The 18,933-nt window shown below is 45.8% G+C and overlaps 1 protein-coding gene across 11 annotated transcripts in view; it reads left to right on the top strand.

Annotated features, from left to right (window-relative positions):
* Positions 1 to 18,933, top strand: part of FOXN3 (forkhead box N3) — a 184,355-nt gene that overhangs the window by 95,103 nt on the left and 70,319 nt on the right. For all 11 annotated transcript variants that reach the window (XM_040701575.2, XM_046942413.1, XM_040701573.2 and 8 more), the window contains one exon: positions 18,369 to 18,433. In XM_040701575.2, the coding sequence (XP_040557509.1) occupies positions 18,369 to 18,433 (65 nt within the window). The remainder of the gene's footprint in view (positions 1 to 18,368; positions 18,434 to 18,933) is intronic.

Genomic DNA, 18,933 nt, shown 5'->3' with positions numbered 1-18,933 from the left:
GAGTCTTTTTGAATCCTTATTAGCTGAGAGACCTTTTCAGGGATACATATGGTGTCTCAGCATGTGAATAGTGTACATACGTACAGCCTGTGTATGTATTTTGGAGAAGGATGTTTCTTTGTTTGTTGGGAGAAAGTAAGTTTAGGGATAATTTTGTTTGCCAATGTTTGAACGCTCTAGTAAAGGTTTTTTTCACCCTCTTTCTAAGTTATGGATTGACTTCTGTTGTCGTACACTCGGAGTGTGTGTGGTGATCAGTGACCACGTTTCTCCAGGCTCTTGGGTCTCTGCTCATCACCACAATGCCTGGATTTCTCTATATCCAGTTTTGCATGTGTCTGAATCCGTCCTCAGGCTGTTGGAGGTAAAAGTGGGCCCTATGTAAAAGTGGACCCTATTACTCCTATTTTGTTGGGACCGTTTTTTGTTGGAGTAAAACTAATTTGCCAGAGTTGCTTCGTTTCATAGGCACCTCATGGCTCAGAGGAATAAAAATGGAGACAGCTTAAACTGCATTAAAATATCTCATTTTGAAGTTTAGGAACATCAAGCATAGAGCCTGTTTTCGTACTGAGACCTCTTTACGCTTCTGTTTTTTTGAATTTTGACCTGGAAAAACCAAACTGCTAGTTTCATTAGAACCACGTCTGCTTATCTGAACCCTCTTTCTTGGGACGTGGGGTAATTACTGTAGAGAAATTTCCATCCTCGGCAAAGTACTGTGTGTGTGGCGTGGCTGAAAAGAGGCAGACTGCCTTCCCACATCTACCTGAGGGGAGAGGTGCTGCTTTTTCCCTCTCCGATGTGCTTTATGCTGTGGTGGCCTGGTAAAGTGTTCTTTCCCCTCTCCCTTCGTGAACCAGGATGGGCTTGTTTTGCTCGTTTTCGGTAAAGCTGTGATCAGTCTCTGCAGGTGACAGCTTGGCTATCTATACCTCATTGCTTCACAGATATTTGAGCTTAATTTGGGGAGCCTGGTAGTTGTTTACAGAAAATGTGCCAAGCAATTTTAGTACATCTAAACGTAAACAAGAATGAAGAGGCTATTTTAGATACATTTTGAAAAACTCTGTTGTTGGGTTTCCTTACGTTTTGGATGGCCCTGAAGGCAGTGTGCCTGTGTGCACCACTGTGTGTAGTCGCCGAGGGAGGAGGGAAACTGTTGTGTTTCTAAATCCTAAAGCTGCTTTGTAAAATACAGAATCTGCGTGATGTTCTTTATTTTGATGTGAGTTAAAGGAGGAGGGGGGTTAAGCAATAGACCTCCAGAAGATGGACTTTTATTCAACAACCACGTCCAGAGCAAACACAGGTGCAGCTTGGAAGAGCCCATAGGGCTCCATGGGGTGTTTGGGTCTGAATCCACTGTGCTAACGTTTCAGGCCAGCCTGGGCTGCAGTAACAAGCACAGGTGCACCTCGCTGTGCCCTTGTTAGGCTTTTTGGGAATCTTCCATCGTTCCTGGAAGCTCCGGCCCCAGCCAGATGTGGGTTTCATCCAGCTTGGAGGCTTTGATGTTCCTACACTTTTGATAAGGTTCCACATTTTGAGTCTGAGACTTTTGGTTTTTTCTTATGACCACATTTAGCGGTAAACGCACAGAGCTCTGCGGTTTGAGTGCACAGGTATGTGTGCATATGGAGGGTGCTTTGTGTCACAAGGCATCGTGGCTGCCAGGAAAGCTACTCCCTTTTACGCTTAGAAACAGAATGTGCTGTTTTCCTGAAGGTAACCAGTTTCCATTACAACAGTGTAAATACTCAGCAGTGAGCAGCACGCAGTGGGTCTGTGCAGGCAGTGCGATGTCCGGCACGCATGGCTGAGCAGCACACTGTGTTGGCAGGCTGCTTGTGGCTGCCAGAGGACGGCCACGCTGTGGGGCTGCCCAGGACATGCGTGGGTCTGCTTTGCAAAGTGCAGAATTTAGGCCTCTGGGTTTCAAGGTCTTTTTTTTTCCTTGTTAAGAGGGAAGGAGTGAAGAGATCGGGCAGCTCAAATACCAGCGTGGATCAGAGCTCTGTAACCGATCTTTCCTTTCTTTTCCCTCTGACTCATTTTTGCTTTGTTGGCAATCTCCTCCTGTTAATTGCCAGAACTTGCTCTGTAGGCTCGTGTTGTGCTTCAGTTATGTACTGTAATTTTTCATTGCCCTGCTCTTAAGGCATCCAGGATTGCGCAGCCAGTGGGTCTTGCTAATACGAATGTAAATGCATTTCTTTCTTGGCTTGCTGCGGCATGCGTGCAGTTGTTAAATTTTCTTTTTATTAGCTTGTATGACATATTTTTGGTATTAGAGTCAGTACTACATGGACTTCATTTGTGAAAGAGGAATAGCTGTGGTTTATTAGTGTTCTCTTTATGAAGGTAGCAGCCGGTGTCCAGCTCCCTACAGCTGGGGCCGATCTTTGCATTTGTTGTTTACAGCCCCTTTCCCCTCACTGCTGCTGTCAGGGTTCGTGCTGCTGATTTTGACTTCCCCGATGGCTTTCTGTTGTCTGCTCGGGCTCTATAAATTTTGCAGAGCTGTACACCTCTCACTGCTTTTTTCTGTAGTTATTTTTATCGTGACTTTATTGCGTAGCCTTCTAAAAGAAAGCCTGTTTGAACAGTAATTACCAACTGCTTGGAAGGCTTCCTAAGACTAGTTTGAAAATCTGTGATGTTCAGAACGGGCTCCTTTTGCATTGGAATTCCAGTGTCTGGAATGTTATATCATTCTAGATTTTAGTCTGTGTTTGGTGGTGTCTCCTATGGTGGAGTATGTGAAATCTGCAGCAACGAATTGTGTAGCAGGACAGGTAGTGAAGATGGAGCGTTGGGAGTTCGTGCCGGGTGGTTGGTTGTGTGGGGTGCAGCTCCCCATGTGCAGAGAGGAGATCAGCAGGAGAGAGGGTTTCATTTACTTTTATGTTTAATTGGGATTAGCAGGTGGATAAAAATAAGTAACAAAATAAAAAAATGCAGATTTTAAAATTGGGTTATTTTTAATTACGTAACTTTCCTGAAAAGAGGGTTTTTTTTTTCCAGCCGGCTGTCTGATCCATGGCAAAATTCATAGCAGCTCCCCAAGTACTTAAGATTTCTATTAATTGGAGTTCATTCTCTGTGTGAAAAATGGTTCTTCGGTTAGCTGTTTTGCATATGAAAGATGAAGACGACCATTTTTTCTCATGAGATTAAAAAAATAAATAAAACAATTAATTAAAATGAAATCATTTTCTAGACTTGGGGGAATTAATAACAAACAAAGCTTCTGGAACAGCCAGCTTTTATTTTCCTACTTGCGAGAAGAGCATAATATAAAAGGAAGACTTTATACAAACACATTTATTCTGTGGTGGTTGAGGAGCCGTAAGCAGCAGTATTGCTCAAGCAGTGCAGATCTTTCTTTCGTTGCTTTCTTTTGCTGCTTTTCACTTCAGAGGTAGAAATAGCATTGCTGAGATTTAGGGAGAAAGAAATTGGAAATTTCTGCTGGAAATGCCAGAAGTGGTCTCTGCTTTGAGAAGAAGTGGCAATAAGTTGTATGGATAACTCTGGCACAGGAGGTTTAGGAGCTCACTCTGTGTTGAATGGCACTGCCAAAAGAAAAGAAAAAAAAAAAAAAAAGAGCTAATCTGTGCTTCTTTACAGAGAGCCCTGCTGCCAGGCTGGTTGGTTTTGCTCCTGGGTTGGCCCTCTGGCTAACGAAAGACAACAGAAACACGCTTATGCTCTGTCCATAGCACGCTGACGGAGCACGCAGCGGTGCCCGGGGTGGTTCCTGGGAGCAGCACCTTCTGATTGCTCAGCAGAACGTTAGGTTTTGTATTTGTTTTTTTCTTCTTTCTTTCTGTGTTTCCTTTCTGTCCTTTGCGAAATCTTTATAAGATGCTCTTAGTGCCCTTGCACGGTTCCAAGCTGTCCCTTTGCTTGTGCTGATGGTGCTCGTAGAGCCACGGTGTGCATTGGATCCTGGTTGTTTATCTTTTAAAGGGTTGGGGCTGTCGGAGGAGGGACGTGGGCTTCCTTCAAACAGTCCTGCATGTGCCACCGAGCTGTCATCTTCCGGAGACTGGTTAGATGGCCCAGTGCTGTGATAGGAAAATTATGGCTTATTTCACTCCCAAATGTTTCTGCACCGAAGAGCATGGAGGCACCATTTAGGTGCATTTTGGCAGGTAAGTGCTCTAAAGCTACTGAAAGGGTTTTCTGACTTGCAGACCCGTGCTCTAAAGTCATTTCTGTGCTATGGAAAAGCTTTTCAGTGCTGGGTAAAGCTGCAGATGTGAAGGGAGGAGCCCTGCCACAGCTTGGTTCCCTAGCCCTTATGAGCCTGGTGAGGTAGGCTGATGTGCACAGCACAGTTTAGTAACTGCATCTTTGTTTGTACTCAAGTGCAGTGTCAGTAGGGTATTCCTAATCTAATTATTCTCTAACTTAATTCTTTACTAATCCTGGGCTGGCATGGGAGTTGGAACCGCACCGAAACGGGCAAGAACAGCCCAGGAGTCTCCCGGCATGGGGAGAAGGGGCTGTGGGCATGGGCTGGTGCCGGCTGCTTGCTCACCTCCAGCAGGGCAGAGAAGAACAGTAATTTTGGTGAAACAAACAAGTCGTAGGAATCCCTCAGTGAAGGCAGGAGCTCAGCTTTCATGGGGATGTCTCCCTGGCTCTGCCGTGTTGCTGTTGTGAATGGGCTTAGACACTCGGGTGGAAAACTCAGCACTGTGAGGAGGAAACAAACACGCAGGCTCTGGCCTATCTTGGTCACTGACCAGGCGCAAATAATGAACTTATTAGCTGAATTAATCTCTTAAAGGAAATTATTTGAAATCCGTCTGGCGGAGCGCTGAGAAGCAGACTCAATAAAACCTCAGAAAATGGGCCGTGGGAAGGAGTTTTCTGTTGGCAGAAAACAGAATCGGATGACCTGAGGAGAGCGTTCCGCCTCCAATTTCTGGCACAGAGGCACCCAGGAGTGAGCAACAGATCCGGTGCTCAGGGGCTGCAGATGGCACCTTCCAGGGATGGGAAATTCAAGTGCTCCTGTTGCAGCTGATACAGAACACTGTTGCCTCACAGGGTGCTGTGCCAGGAGTTGTTTTTTGTTTTTTGGTTGGGTATTTTAATGTTCATAGGGCAGGGGTGTACACGAAGCTGAGCCTCCTTACTCCCCTGTCCTACGTCAAAAGCCACTGAGGCACTCACTGATCTCAAGCTCTGGGCAAGTGAAGAAAAATCAGCGGGAGCTTCAGCACTGTGCTCAAGCCTGCTGTCCATTTTTGTGATTGGAAACAAATGACATGGTCTTTGTGTGTGGTTGTTGTGTACCCACATTGTCTCCAGAGGATACTTGAAGTAACAGCTTGTGCTTTCTTCCCCAGTGACAGCCCGGTGCTGACTGTGTGTGAAGGAGGGTACCAGGGAGTACACCTTTTTGCACAGAAGCCTCTGGGGCTGTCCTGTTGTACCACTGGGTTCCTTGCATCCAGCGAGACCTTGTGTTGTTGTGCCAGCTGCTGCAGGACTCAGCTCCGTGCACTTAGTGCTTCTTTCAGGAGGGTGTCAGTTGTGTCTTATCCTTTGCTAAGACATTCCTCGTACAATACCTGATTGTAGATGCCTGAGGGCATGAATTAGTGAATGGGGTTGGGGATGTAGTCTGGCAATTGCATTCAGAGCACTGCTTGGGGGTGCGATGCAGGCAGTCTGGGTTCCTCAGATGGCATTCCTCATTGCCTTTCAGCTTCAAGGCAGGACACAGCACCACATAATATCTCAGTGTCAAAACTCAATGCAGACACTCTGTGATGTAATTCTGCCAGCATGAAGAACTTCAGAAGCCTTTGGTTTATTTTTCCTGAATCAAAGCTTAATGCTAGCCTTAGGTTCGCTGGATATGAATATCCACTGGAGATAGCTTTTTCTGTTTGTTTTTAATGCCCTCGCTGGACTGGAGTTTCCAATTACAGAATGTGCACTGGTTGCACTTGGTGAGAGGAGTCTTTGTTTCCTTCTAGCACTACCTGCAAACGCAGTCATTAGCTGGCAAGTACTAGGCTTGCTTAAAGCTCTTCTTTTCTTACCGTTTTTCAGGGATTCATATTCTCAAATATTTCTTAAACAAAGGCTGTCTTATTGCCATCCTGCTGCAATGCTGGAGGTGCCCATGGCCAGCCCCAAAAATCAGCATGCCCAGCCTGCAGATGGCCAGCCAGCCCCAAACAGCAGCGTGCCCAGCCTACAGATCGCCAGCAAGCTCCTGGAGCTTCTCAAGCAGCGCCCGGGTGCTCCTTCGGCTCTGCAGAGCCTTGCAGCGCATGCTGTGCTATTTAAAGATGCAATACTTCCTGCTAATTATGAACAGTTACTTTGCAGGAACAGGCTCATTATAGGGGCGCTGAGCCCTGGCCCGCCATCCTTTTCAGCACCTGAACAATATGGGAGGGAGGGAGGAAGACATGGCAAGAGGAACTGGAGCGCTGGCACCAATTAGTGCTGAGATTACTGAAAGAGGATTGTGATTTCAAGGCCAAAAAGAGTAGGGAGTGGGTAAAAGGATTTGAAATGAGATTATGGGACCTAAGAGCGCCTTTCTTTTGTTGGGCAAGTAATTCAACAGTTTTGCTCAAGCCAGTGAGACAATCCCGTTTAGTGGCTGAAGTAGGAGATCTGTGTCCTGTTGCTTTTTAAGGTTCTTCAACTAAGTTGATCCCCCGTCGCATTTGTTACTTCTTCCTGCAAAATCAAAGTGTTTTCAATAAACAAACAGAACCAGAGGAAAGCTCCTGGCTCATCAGAGGGCCTGTTGTTTTTCGGGAAGCTTATTTGTATTCTTTAGAAGGAGAGCCAAGGAAGGGAGGCCGACTGAACTCCTTGCTTTCCTTTTGGGAAACTTTTTCTGCTGGTTGCCATGAGGCAGGCACCAGTCCCCTGCCCCTCCCAGTGCAGAGCTGAGCCCCAGGGCCACTTGCTGTGTCACGCAGAGCTGCAGCTCAGACATCTCCACTGCCTCCTGTCAGCCCCTTTCTCCAGAAGGGAAGCGGGCACGGAGCTGTGCTGTCTTGCTGAAAGCACCCACCATCCACACGGGTTCCTAGGGCTGAAGGCTGGAGACAGCAGAAGCAGCAGGCTCTTTCCTTTCCCTCTCCGTCTCGAAAGAGAATTATAAAAGGGAGTATTGCAGAGAATTGCAGGCGTGGTGGGTTTCATATGAATTTTTTTTCTGTGTAGTGTATTAATTAAGTGACTGCGAGACTGTGTGAAGTGGTGAATCTTCCTACTCTTTTCAGGAAGGCGTTTCTCTTGGGTTGGCTTATACTCAAACAGTGTGCAGAGATCATGTTTTTTTCTGGTACCAGCATTCTTTTTCTTTTGCAGTGGAGCTTCTCAGAATGAAAAACCCAGGTAGGCAGGCTTGAAAACGCTGCTTTCAGTTCACTGTGCCCACTAGTTTGGGGAGCGTCTCAGATTGGACTAGTGAGTGCTGCCTTGCTCCTGGCTCCCCGTACTGCTGTGTTTTGCACCAGCCCTTGCTTGATGTGCTTTCACAGGCAGATTCTTCAAGCTGTCACCTCACGTGGCACTGAGGTCAGCAGGCATCATCCTGCCACTTGGGCATGGCTGGATTGCATGTGCAGCATAGTGCTTGCGTAAACCTCCCTTTAATTTGTGGGGAATGTTTTTCTCCGTACATAAACATCAAAACAGGAATTTCTGCATGCTGTTTATGGAGGTGAGCTGTTTTCCTGGACTTGTTTGTATACAGGCATTTTAGTTCTCATCCAGAGCACTAGTTAAATGCTGTATTTTGTCCATTTCAGGCTTTGTTCTGCTATGCTGTGCTCATACAACCTAGTGAATGTGGCCTGGTGCTTTCTATCCTCATAGCCTGTTCCAGGCACCCTCCAAGAAAAGAGGAGAAGAGTCTGAGGGGTGAGCCCACTGCTGGAGTGCCCGCACAAAAAGCGAGAATGGGGATTTGGGAAGAAACACAGGCTCTCATACTGTTGATGGGATTTGTCTAATTGGCTTAATAAGGCTTTGGATGTGAAGTGGTCGCTTGCTGAGATGCTAGAGGCTCTATACATTAGCCATAAACTTTCTGAAATAGAGACATTAATAAAACCCAGAAGGTATTCAAGAGAGGAGAGATTCATGCAGAGGTTAGCAGTGACAAGAGAGTGGCAAGTCCTCTTAGGATGGGTAGGAAAGCAAAAGGGTGAAGGGTCCACTGAGATGACAGCAATTTCTGCTCACACCCTGCATCACTCCATGTTTCTCTGTGACGTAAAATCAAGGCTCAGGGATGTCCCAAAAGGATCTGATGGCTCAGCGTGCTGCAGCTGAGCTGAGAGCCACAGTGCTGCTGGCTGCATCTCATGGCAGACGGCTGGAGGGTCAGGGCTGCACAGGGACAGGCTTGCTGCTTCCCAGTCCATGCGTGTTTGCTTACAGCTGTTTCTGTGTTGGCTGGAAAATTCAGCAGTGCGCTGTGTATGACTGAATAGAAGAGGCTTGATTATGAATGAAGTCACTAGCATGAGAATCAGATGGAATGGCGTGTGGCAGAGCGGCTTATTCCATTTTTTCCCCCATGGTTTGTCAGAAGTTACATTCACGTGTGAAGAAAATATTTTTGCTTAATTGGTTGTAGTGAATGGATGCTCTGTAAATTAATTGCATCTTTAATGTTTAAAAGGTTATGTCCCGTTCATTTGTGACTGATTAGGGTCATTTCACTAGAATGAGCGAGCTTGAGGTCATCTGATATCTGAAGAGCAGAGTTTGTTACTTTCTGTGATTTGCTGCTTTAGAGGGCACGAATGCTATCTGGAGATGTCAGGGTGTCAGTGTCACTTTCTAAACACCAGTGAACCATAATTAATTGTTTCCTGTAATCTAACTCATTGATTTTCTATATTTGAGGTGATCTGAGGAACAGCTTTACTCCAGGGATTAATTACAGAGAGAGAGTGAGAGTGCAGATACACTCATGAACATATTTTTGCTAGTTAATACTAATGAGGTTTTTTTTTGCGACCACATGGCAGACACTGAATCAATTGGAAGGGGAATTGCACAGCAGCTGACATAACCTTGGCCATCCTTAAGAGCTTCTTTTGGGGCCTACAGAGATGTGGCTCTTCACTGGTGAAATACCCCCTTTTCGGGGCTGCCTGTTGGCGGGTAGACCTTCCAGAACATCTTGGCTCATCAAGGAGAAAGCTTGTGGTCTCCTTTTCTACTGTTAAACCAGAGCTGCTGAGCAAGACGTGCAGAGGATCACTGAATTGTCATGCTGGCCTTTGTTTTTTCGACTTTCTTGGATTTTACCAAGAGAGAACAAAAGGCCTAGGCTTTCTCTCTAGTCTCTGTGTTGGTCCACAAGATTATTTGCAAACTGCTGTCTAAATATACCATGTGGAAGTAGTAAAGTCAGCTACTTGTAGCTTCATGGCTTTTTTCGTGTTCGCGACAGTTTGTTTTTCAGCATTCCCCACGTGAAGTTGCAGCTGATAATGCAGAGATTTAGAAACCAGGATCTCATAGAAACCTATCTGGTAGCACAAGCAGTTGCCATGCTCACCTCCACCTTTCCTCATGCAGCCTTTATTGCTCTACCTCTGCTTTGTCTCCTGCAAATCCCAGAGTGAAGAACAGGGTGTTGAAGCTGTATCTTACTGGGTCAATTTCAATTTCTATACTGACAAATGAGAAGCAGCAGCCAATGGAGGAGAGCATAGAGCAGATCACCAGGTTCCACTGAGGAAGCTGAGATTTGTTGAAACACCAGTACTATAAGACATCTTCTGGAGGTGCAACTTCATCTGTCATGCGAAGAATTGCTGGCCAAAAAATAGATATGGGACTTGTTGCTATAAATTATGGAAAGGTCGGCTTTTCTTTTCCTTGGTCAGTTCCTTCATTCGTGTAGGTAAAACTATAGCCTGAGAAAATTATTACGAAGCTGTTAGGTATAGTGTTAGTATTCTCAACAGGCTGAACAGCTGTTCTGAGAGTTAAGAATTAGGGATAAAGATGCACACTGAATGTTATTTCCCATTACAGGTGGGAGGTTTATTTTTTGCCAAGATGAAAGTGGCTAAAGATAATTCAGAAATGAGTAAAAATGAAGTCCTCTGAGTATTTGTTTACTGTTAGATTTGCAGAATGTGTGAAATGCATTATTTCATAGCTCTGCTTTGAAAATCTTCAGCAGAAGATACTGGGGGTTGGATGCTGTGGTTGTTGCTGCTGCAGGAGTGCAGTTGGTTTGGAGGACAGAGTGGGGTAGCAAATGGAGACTGGGAAACGCAGGTCCTATACAGGTCCCAGTCAGGGGTCAGCAGGGGCCAGGAGCTGCATGGTTCTGCTCTGACCTGGCTTGCTGAGCCTTAGGGGGTTCTTCAGATGGAGTGATCACAGGAATGTGAATGAGTGAAACCAGATAAATTTGGATACTCATTTTTTATGCCTTAGCAGTTCCTTTCTAAAATTGTGTATCTAAGAATAACTTGAAGTTTATATGTTAAACTTGTGTGCTGATGATAGAAGCACCCACAAAGGATGCTTTGTGGGTGTGTATCCTTCAGCTTTTGAGCCCTTCTCACATCGTGCAGTGCAGTCCTCGGGCAGTTACCTTCTAGGGGATAGGAGAAGTCTGCGACCACTGAGTACACATGAAGAAGTACAATCAAAACTGTAATTGGGGCTCTCCAAGTGCTCAACTTCTGTTTATTATTAATATTACCATCAATTTTTCCACGTTTGCCTGACTTTTTGATGCGTGCATCGAGCAGTGTGTTGCACAGCCCGGTGCCACACATCAGTGCTGCAGAGGAGCGTGCGGTGCTGCGGAGCCTCTGAGCACATTAAGCTTCCCCGGGAAAAATACCATCAGCATCTGGGAGAGGTTAAGTGTTCCAGGGGAGAGGTTAAACATTCGTTTTGTCCTCTGCTTCTGTAATTCCAGAAGCCAGATTAGTTCTGAATCGTCTGAACCACATTCATTCAAGATTAATGAGAAAGACCAAGTATGGAAAATTTCTGCTGGTAAGCGCCTTGGCTTTGAGAATGTGATAGAGGGGAGTTCATATTGGCAGCAGCCTACAGGTCATGCTTGGTTTTGAGTTTTGCTGGTACTTAAATTGATGGAATGAGGAGTCACACCACAGCAGATAAATAAGAATTTCAGCAAGTGGCATGAAACGTTTTGTGTGGGGGACTTGAAGGCCTCCTCTTCCTTTTTGCCATCTATTTCTGTTTTGTTGGAGATCAGATTTGCTCTGCTGTGTCCGTGTCTATAACTTGGTGCGTATTCAAGGTACATCGTTGTGCTTAACAAGAAGCATGTTCTCGCCGATGGATGACAAGCTGTTCTTAGCAGAGATGTGTCTATTGTTTATCTCAGGTCTGACTGATGGATGGGCCGTGGTCACGCCATGGGTGGAAATAAAAGTGGAAGCCTGATGCAGAAAGAACTGTGAAATCCAAGCAGGTGTGCCAGCAGAGCTGCTGGAATTCTGCAGCTGTAATAAATAGAACACCGGAGTAACAGAAGTAAATTGAGCCGTCTTAGGCTGTGTTAAATTTTGATGGGTTTCAGACTGGGAGAGTGCTTGTATTTGGTGTGCCTAGCTGGTGGCTCAGTTGCTCCAATGCATCGAAGTTCTCCAAAGCCTTGTTTGATTTTTTAGCATTAACTCTGAATGGACTCTTCATATCAAATTGCAAATTAAGGTCTTCTTCCCCTCATTTCTTTTGCATCAGACAAAGCTTGTAATCAGAATACCAGAGTGAAACCCTTTCTGGTTTCGTAGAATAGAAGAGAGCCAGACTTCTCTCCGCTGACCAGGTCAGCATTTGATGCAGCTGCAGTCCAAAGGAGGCCAGGCCCACAGCGGTCTCAAGGTCGCAAGCTGTCCACAGTTGGAGTCACCTGGGCTTCAGGGGACCGGCCTGCCGTGCCTGCATGAGCTGGTGCAGCCATGCTTCGTAGCACACGGGCAGCTGTGTGCAGCTCTCAGGTTTCCCAGCCGACTGCCATCGGGATTTCATTCAGTGATAAATAGCCTAGGAGCCAGGTAATAACAGCTGTGGATTAAGGAGAAAGACAGCCCTACGGTATGTGAAGTGACCTGCAGTGTTTTTCCTTACTTGAAAATGAGGAAAGCAGGGGAAAATAACAACCAGTCCTCTAGCAGAAATGTGCTGTCTTGTTCCTTCTTTAGCTGCGTGTACTTCAAAAGACTTTTTCTTCATCTAACGTCTTGTTACTTAACAGTTCCTTATTCTTCCCAGAGGTATGCAGGCTGTGTTGGTAAGGATGTGTTTCTGCTCTTCCCAAAAAGAAGAAAAATAAAACCAGGGAATAAAGCAGTGACTTGCCTGGAGTCACAGCGTGCTTCAGAGGCAGCAGTGGGATGAGAACTTGAGGCCGATAGCCGGCATCTCCTGGTTCCCACTGGAGACAAATCTGTTTTAATTGAAAGCAGTGTGGGATGGTTGTTTCCCAATGAATTTCTAAATATATCTGGACTTCTTCCTATTTTAGCGTTCAGCCTAGAATTATGATGTGCTCACAATAAATGCGTTAAAATACTTAAACACAGATTATTAGTGGCAAGTTTTGTCTCTCTGTGTCATACTCCAAATAGCCATGTATATTTGAAACAACTCTATAAAAATAAGGATTTTTTTTTCTTTAATTTCCTTAAAGAGAAATTCTTCCATTGTTGTCCCAGATACATACTCAGCTCTTCGGAAAGACTGAAATTCTTGCTGAAGGCTACGGAGTCTCACCAGGGGATGAGAAGGCTTCGTGTATCACTTCAGCAGTGAGAATGGTCCCTTAAGCCCCACAGTCAACTCATTGATGGACTCCAAAGAACACATGGCCGTGTTTGTCTTGAGAGCAGGCATCACCCTTTTCATTCCATAACTAAAAAATATGAGACTATTTTTTTTTAAATTCCCATTTTCTTCCTTTTCCGCTTGTTTGCTTAATTACTTATTTTAAGTGGAGACAGTGGCAGGAGAATGGCTTTGGCTATTTGAGGAATGCAAAGATCTGGCCAACTTTCCGCTTTATCCTTCACAAAGTACCATTAAATTTTACTTTCAGGTGTTTCATTTGTGAATAGCTCTCCTATGCAACTTTTCTTTTGTCTTTAATAAAAATTTAGATGTAATCCCTCTGGCAGTCCTGACGTATAGAAAACTCATTTAGAGTGCACAAGAGATCAGAATCTTTATTATTCGCTCACAAATGTGTGAGGCACCCTGGGGGAACCAGGAGAGGCTCCATCCAGGAGCTGAAAGTCCCGGTGCCGCCTGTCAGAGTGACTGAGAGATACCGAGAGACAACAGAAGCCTGAAGTGCGGAGGGAAGAGGAGCATTACCAGAATACTAGATCAGTCTTCATAAATTAAAAAACTGGTATTGTGAATTCATAAATCTTCTTAAGAATAACGTAGTGTCAGTTAGGGAAAATCTGAGAGGATAGAGTAATGGGTTTGTATTTTTAAAATCTCTAAAGTAATCAGATTTCATTAAAATCAGGAAATACCTTAATGCGTCCCTTCCAGTTATTTTGTATGTATTGTCATTAGCCCAGTTTGGCAGAGGTTTTTTTTTCCCTTTGATTTGAGAGGAAGCTTGCTTGACTGTTGCCAGGCGATAGCTAATTGTGATATTAACTGCCAGCGAGCTGCTGGCAGGGGTTGTGCGGGCTTTTTCCTTGTTAACAAAACGCAGTGTTAGGGGTGCAGCAGTATATAAATGCTTCCCTATAGCTCGAAATTGATAATGTGAGTGGCAAATGCTTCAGTGTAGCTGCAGCGCAGCCAGATGAGCTGCACCGAGGCCTCCCTACAGCGCTGGGTAGGTAGCAGCTCCTGGAAGACGCAGCCCTGCATGGACATCCAGGCTGGGCAGAATGCTGAGTGTGATTTGGCAGTAGTGCAGGGATTGAGGAACCGAGGAGCACTGGAGGCAGCCTCGCAGCATGAGGGCTGCGCCTCTCTGCATTCCCGTTGACCACTGGAGAACCCAGGTTGCGTGGCCTGAAGAAGTGCTGCTCACCTTGAAGCATTGAAGGATACAGTATTCCCAGAAAAACATTCTTCCGATGTTTTTGCCTCAGTTCGCTCCTCATCCAAAGCTGGCTTCTCAAGAAGTGGTACAAACCAGAGCCTTGTGGCTTGGTTGGGAGTCCATCAGCACCTTCTGGCTACAGACTGGGTCCAGCTCGCTTCTGGAGCTGAAAACACATTCCAAGAGCAATGCTCCCTGCTGCCGATGATGCAAGGTTTCATGGACTCCAGACAGACAAGAACACCTACTGCTATTTTGAATGTAAGAACGATTGTATTTTTCTTGCTTTTCAGAAGCTTTTGTAAGTGGGTTTCCCAGCCCGCAAGAGGCTCTGCTGGTTGCTTTGACAAGGCAGCTCATTCTTTCTAGGCTTGATGCCCTCCTTGGGCATCTTCAACTCCCTGGTTGTCAGAAGTGCAGGTGAATCTGCAGTGAGGAATTTAGCTGTGGAATGGGTTGGCGATGGAGGCCCTGCAGTGATGCCTTCACTCCTGGGAGAGTCAGTTCCAGGGCTGTGCTGAAAGCGCTGCCAGCCCTGGGCAAGGGGCAGCCATGAGATGATGTTCTCCTGTCTCTCTTCAGGCGTCACTGTGCTGGTCAGGAGGGGGAGAGTTGCATTTCTCCCTGCCACAGCTTTTCACAAAGCTGCTGCCTTGGCCTGGGTGTAGAGGTGCTTCAGTCATTTGTTGTCTTTGTAGGGCATTGACTGGGCACACTGTTTGGTTACCCTTTCTGTGATCTCCCGTTGCACTCCGGGCAGTCCAGGAGCACATGCTCTTGATTTGCTGCCTCTGTGTTTTCATCAGCCCTTAATTGCGGTGTACAGTCCCACAGAATTGAGTTTGTTTTGAGTTTTCAGTTGTTTGGGGTTTTAAAGTCTATTAATCAGGCCTTTCTGACAAAGAGGCCTGTGAGAGATTTTGGCATGGTTGTGAAATGCTGCAACTGTGAAAGAGAATTCATACCCTGGCTTTATTTTTTTGTTTTAGTGCTTGGCTTTAGGAACTGCTGTCCCGTTGGTCTAGTATGAATTCCAGAAGACAAAGGGTATACATTTCCTTTTTTAAGTGCCTTGAATCTTGCACGCCTTTGAATGATCTCATAAATGCGTGCCTGTTTGGTAGCTCAAGTAAGGGACTCGTGCATGGGGTGACTTCTGTGTGCCCAGGAGTGGCCCGGCAGCTTCCAGCAAAGCTGTGCCCAAACCCTGGATTGTTTCAGGTTTCAGCAAAGCGGCATTTTCTGATGGAAGAGCTTTCCTTCACAGCATCCCTGCTACTCTCCTGGCTGAGGCAGCTTCCCATGCTGGGCCCTGCAGCGCTGAGGGTTCCTGCTGGTTGAGTCTCTAGGGGAAGAGCTGCCTCCAGCAGAAATCCAGGCCCACTTGTCACTGTAGGCATTTGCAGCAAATTGGTGCCTCTGCAACAAATGCTGCTGCACTCTGGGGTATTCCTTTGACTGAGGGTATGCTTCAAGTGACCGTGTTTTCTACAAATCAAACCAATGGTCCTTGCAGGTAACTGTTGAGGTTTTCGTATGCCCTCTTATCCATAAACTATGCTAATTAGTGTTCTTTCAAGACATTCATTTACAATTTCAGCTCTTTGCTATTGATCCAAGCCCCGGAAAAGCACACTGTGCTTGTCTGCTGCTGGGAGGTTAAGTCAGTCCAAACCCTGGTGGGTCGCGGGTCTTCCTGCAGCAATGCAGTTCAAACCAGTAGCTGCCTTTCTTCACTGATGTTGTGGGGATGGATTAGAGCCGAAATTTGACTTCGGTCAGTGTGTTTATTTCATCAGGTTGGAGAAAAACTCCGCTGTTAGTAATGCCAACTGCATAAGCATTAATCTCACTGCACGTATTGATTACAAATGGAAGTTCATAAAGCAGGTTTCCTATTTTTATGCTATAGCATAAGCAGTCGTGATTCTCCAGTCTCTTACAGACTAAACTGAAGGAAGAGTTCATTTGGAGAAGTGAATGCCTGGGGTGGACCCAGTGTTTTTTTTTATCGTGGATGGTCTTCAGAAGAATGAAGTTTTGAAAATGGTTTCTTAATCTGGAACAGGGAGAAGCAGCTTCGGAACACTTTAAAGTGAGAGACAGCTTAACTCTCATTTCTCTACTTGAAATACGTTTTAATAATTAATGCCGTCTGAGACTTCATAGGCAAAACTTTGAGAATGGAGGGACGATTTCTCCAGCGCTGATCCGGTGTAGCTGAACTGCAGCAAAGCCCCACAAACACAGGAGTTGGTTGTTTGAAAGGCTCGACCGGTCACTGCCTGCGTTATTTACATGCTTGGATTCTTCAGCTTCCTTCCCTGGGAAGGCACAGTTAATTTCCTCAGTTTGCGGGTTTGTGCTGAATCAGATTGGAGTTTTTTTTTTTTTTTACAAGAGCCTTGGGCCTTCCAAGTTGGAAAATAAGATAAATCACTATTGCTTTGTTTCTTCGGTGGAGACATTTTGTCTATTCAAATATCCGATTATCCCTCTCCTCTTTAACCCACTCCCACCCAGCAGCAGGCAGCAGCCTGGGTTTCTGCCGCTGCCCCAGTCCTCAGCTCCACCAGCACTGTTTGGATTTGAAGACGCACGGAGGTGCAGCGCTGCAAGTCCTCATTGCTGAGGCGGCAGAGGGTGAAGTGAAGGGGAGCAGGAGGGGGAGTATGTGGGGTGAATCAGAGGGCTGCTCTGCCACTGCCCACTCGCAGCCTGTTGGCTCCTGCCCCACACACTGCCTAGGACTCACCGTGATAGAAAGCACTGAGCCTGTTCGCATGAGCACGGACGCCCTCAGCAGCCCTTGACCTTTGTGTGAGCTGAGGAGCTGCACTTGAGGAGCTGGCTCTCACTATAGGAAATGCAAACAATCGGTTTTATTAAGCCCTGTGAAGTGAGCGCGTGCATTCAGACAAGTGCATGCCCCAGTGCACTCCAGCACTTCTGAATGTAGGCCTACTTAACTTCTTTTTGGTCATTTCAGTCTCTCTCTCTCTGTGTCTCTCAACTCCCCTTTTTGTTCAGGAGTATTGAAGGCTTTTATTACTCCTGTAATTGCCATGGATCCTTTTATGGTCTGTATTTTAACACTTTATTGAAATAAGCCACGCGCTGAAGTTTTTATATGTTAGCACAAGAGTCTCTGCAGAATGGCTGTAAAAATAGCAGGTTTCTTTTCAATGTATGGCATTCTATCAAAACTTCGCTCATTCCTTGAATGCAGCAGACGGCATCTGCTTTCCATCTCCTTGCCTTGTAGTGGCAGACAAAGGACAAAGGTAACAGCAGGAACGGCGCGTGGGGCTTTCCAAAGGACAGGGGGGATACCTGCAGAGGCAGAGTCGCCTCATATTGATCTTAATGTGGGATATTTAGTCTCTTGCTTTTAATTTCTGCTAGAATTTGGCAGCAGGGCACTTACTGCTGTACTGATCGTGTACTTCAGTGATGGTAACTCCAGTAAAAACTTTGTGCAGTAAAACGCATCTGATTGTCTGCAAGATTAGAGAGCTTATTTGGAAGCCTGTTTCCCAGCCACAGGGGGGTTCTGTGGAAGCCTATCCCTTCCACCTGCCTCAGCAATGTTCTAACACCTTTCCTATGATTTTAGCTATTTCTTAGAGGCGTTGCCAGGGGCTTTCCTGGGGCGCTGAGCTTGGCAGAAGGAGGATGGGCTGTCAGACAGATCTGCTTGGTTAGGGAAGGAGCAAGGTGGCCTTTTCTGTCCGGGAAGTTCTGTGTTCAGCTGTGGGTTCTTGCTTTATTTCCATGGGGCCGGGCGTGCCATGGAGGCACGTGGCTGGAGCTGCTGGTGGTGCCGGGCAGCATCAGGGCTGGTTGGGGAATGTGGAGCACAGGGATGTGGGCTTTGCGGCTCTGGTCGGGGCCTCCGACCGATCTCTGACCCCTGAGCTGCCTGCGTTTCAGTGGATGGCATGGGGAAAAGCATATAATTTGCTGTACTGAGAATTTGGGAAAAAAACTGACAAAAGTTTGAACTCGGTTTGTTTTTTATTGTTATTTATTCCAAATAACCTTTTCCTTTCTTCCTCTAAACGAGCGTGTGGGTGTGTGCTGTGCTGAGTTGTTCTTCTTACGAAGAGAATGCATCTTGAATGAAATTAACCTATTTTTAAAGAGAAATTTTAGACTCTTGCTTGAAGGCAGAAACGCCATGAAGTTGCATTAGCTGTAAAAACAAAATGGAATTCATATAAATAGTGACTTATAATTATTTAATGTGAATGAGATTTTCTTTACACTTATTTCTTATTACCTTTAGCACATCAGGTCCACCCATTTGGCCAGGAAGCACCTTTTTCAAGAGAAATGGAGCTCTTCTGCAAGGTAGGTGATGGATGCTACATCTTGGTGTAACTGCTCTACTTAACCTGTACCTCTGCTTGCAAACTGGACAGTTTTTGTAGTATTCGCTGGGCAACAAGTAACCAACTGTTCTTGTTTCCTTTAATCCCTTTCCTTTACTGCGCATCTGGTGCCTTGAAAATGATGATTCACTACCTAAAGTGAGTGTAGTCTGTGAAAGTTGCTGCTTTGTTTCTTTCCTGAGATTATTAATTTGTTTGTGGTATATTATGGCAAAGGGTTTGTTTTTGTTTTTGTTGTTTTTTTTACCTTCACGGAATAAAGAATGCCCAGAATGAAATGTTCCAGTAGCACTGCTTGTAGCTGCGTGGATGCAGCAGAGCCGTTCTTTGTGCGATGTCCTTTCTTTTACCCTCTAACAGTGCTTTATCTAAAGGTGCCCAAAGGTAGGTAGCAGAGCTGAGGTGGATAAACAGTAACAGAGTATCTGTCTCCAGAAAGCTACCATGTGTAGGGGTGCT

Source organism: Gallus gallus, chromosome 5 (genome assembly GCF_016699485.2).
Source record: "Gallus gallus isolate bGalGal1 chromosome 5, bGalGal1.mat.broiler.GRCg7b, whole genome shotgun sequence".
In the NCBI taxonomy this organism is placed as follows: Eukaryota; Metazoa; Chordata; class Aves; order Galliformes; family Phasianidae; genus Gallus; species Gallus gallus.
The sequence above is the reverse complement of the archived record's forward strand: the minus strand, read 5'-3'. Positions and strand labels throughout refer to the sequence as shown.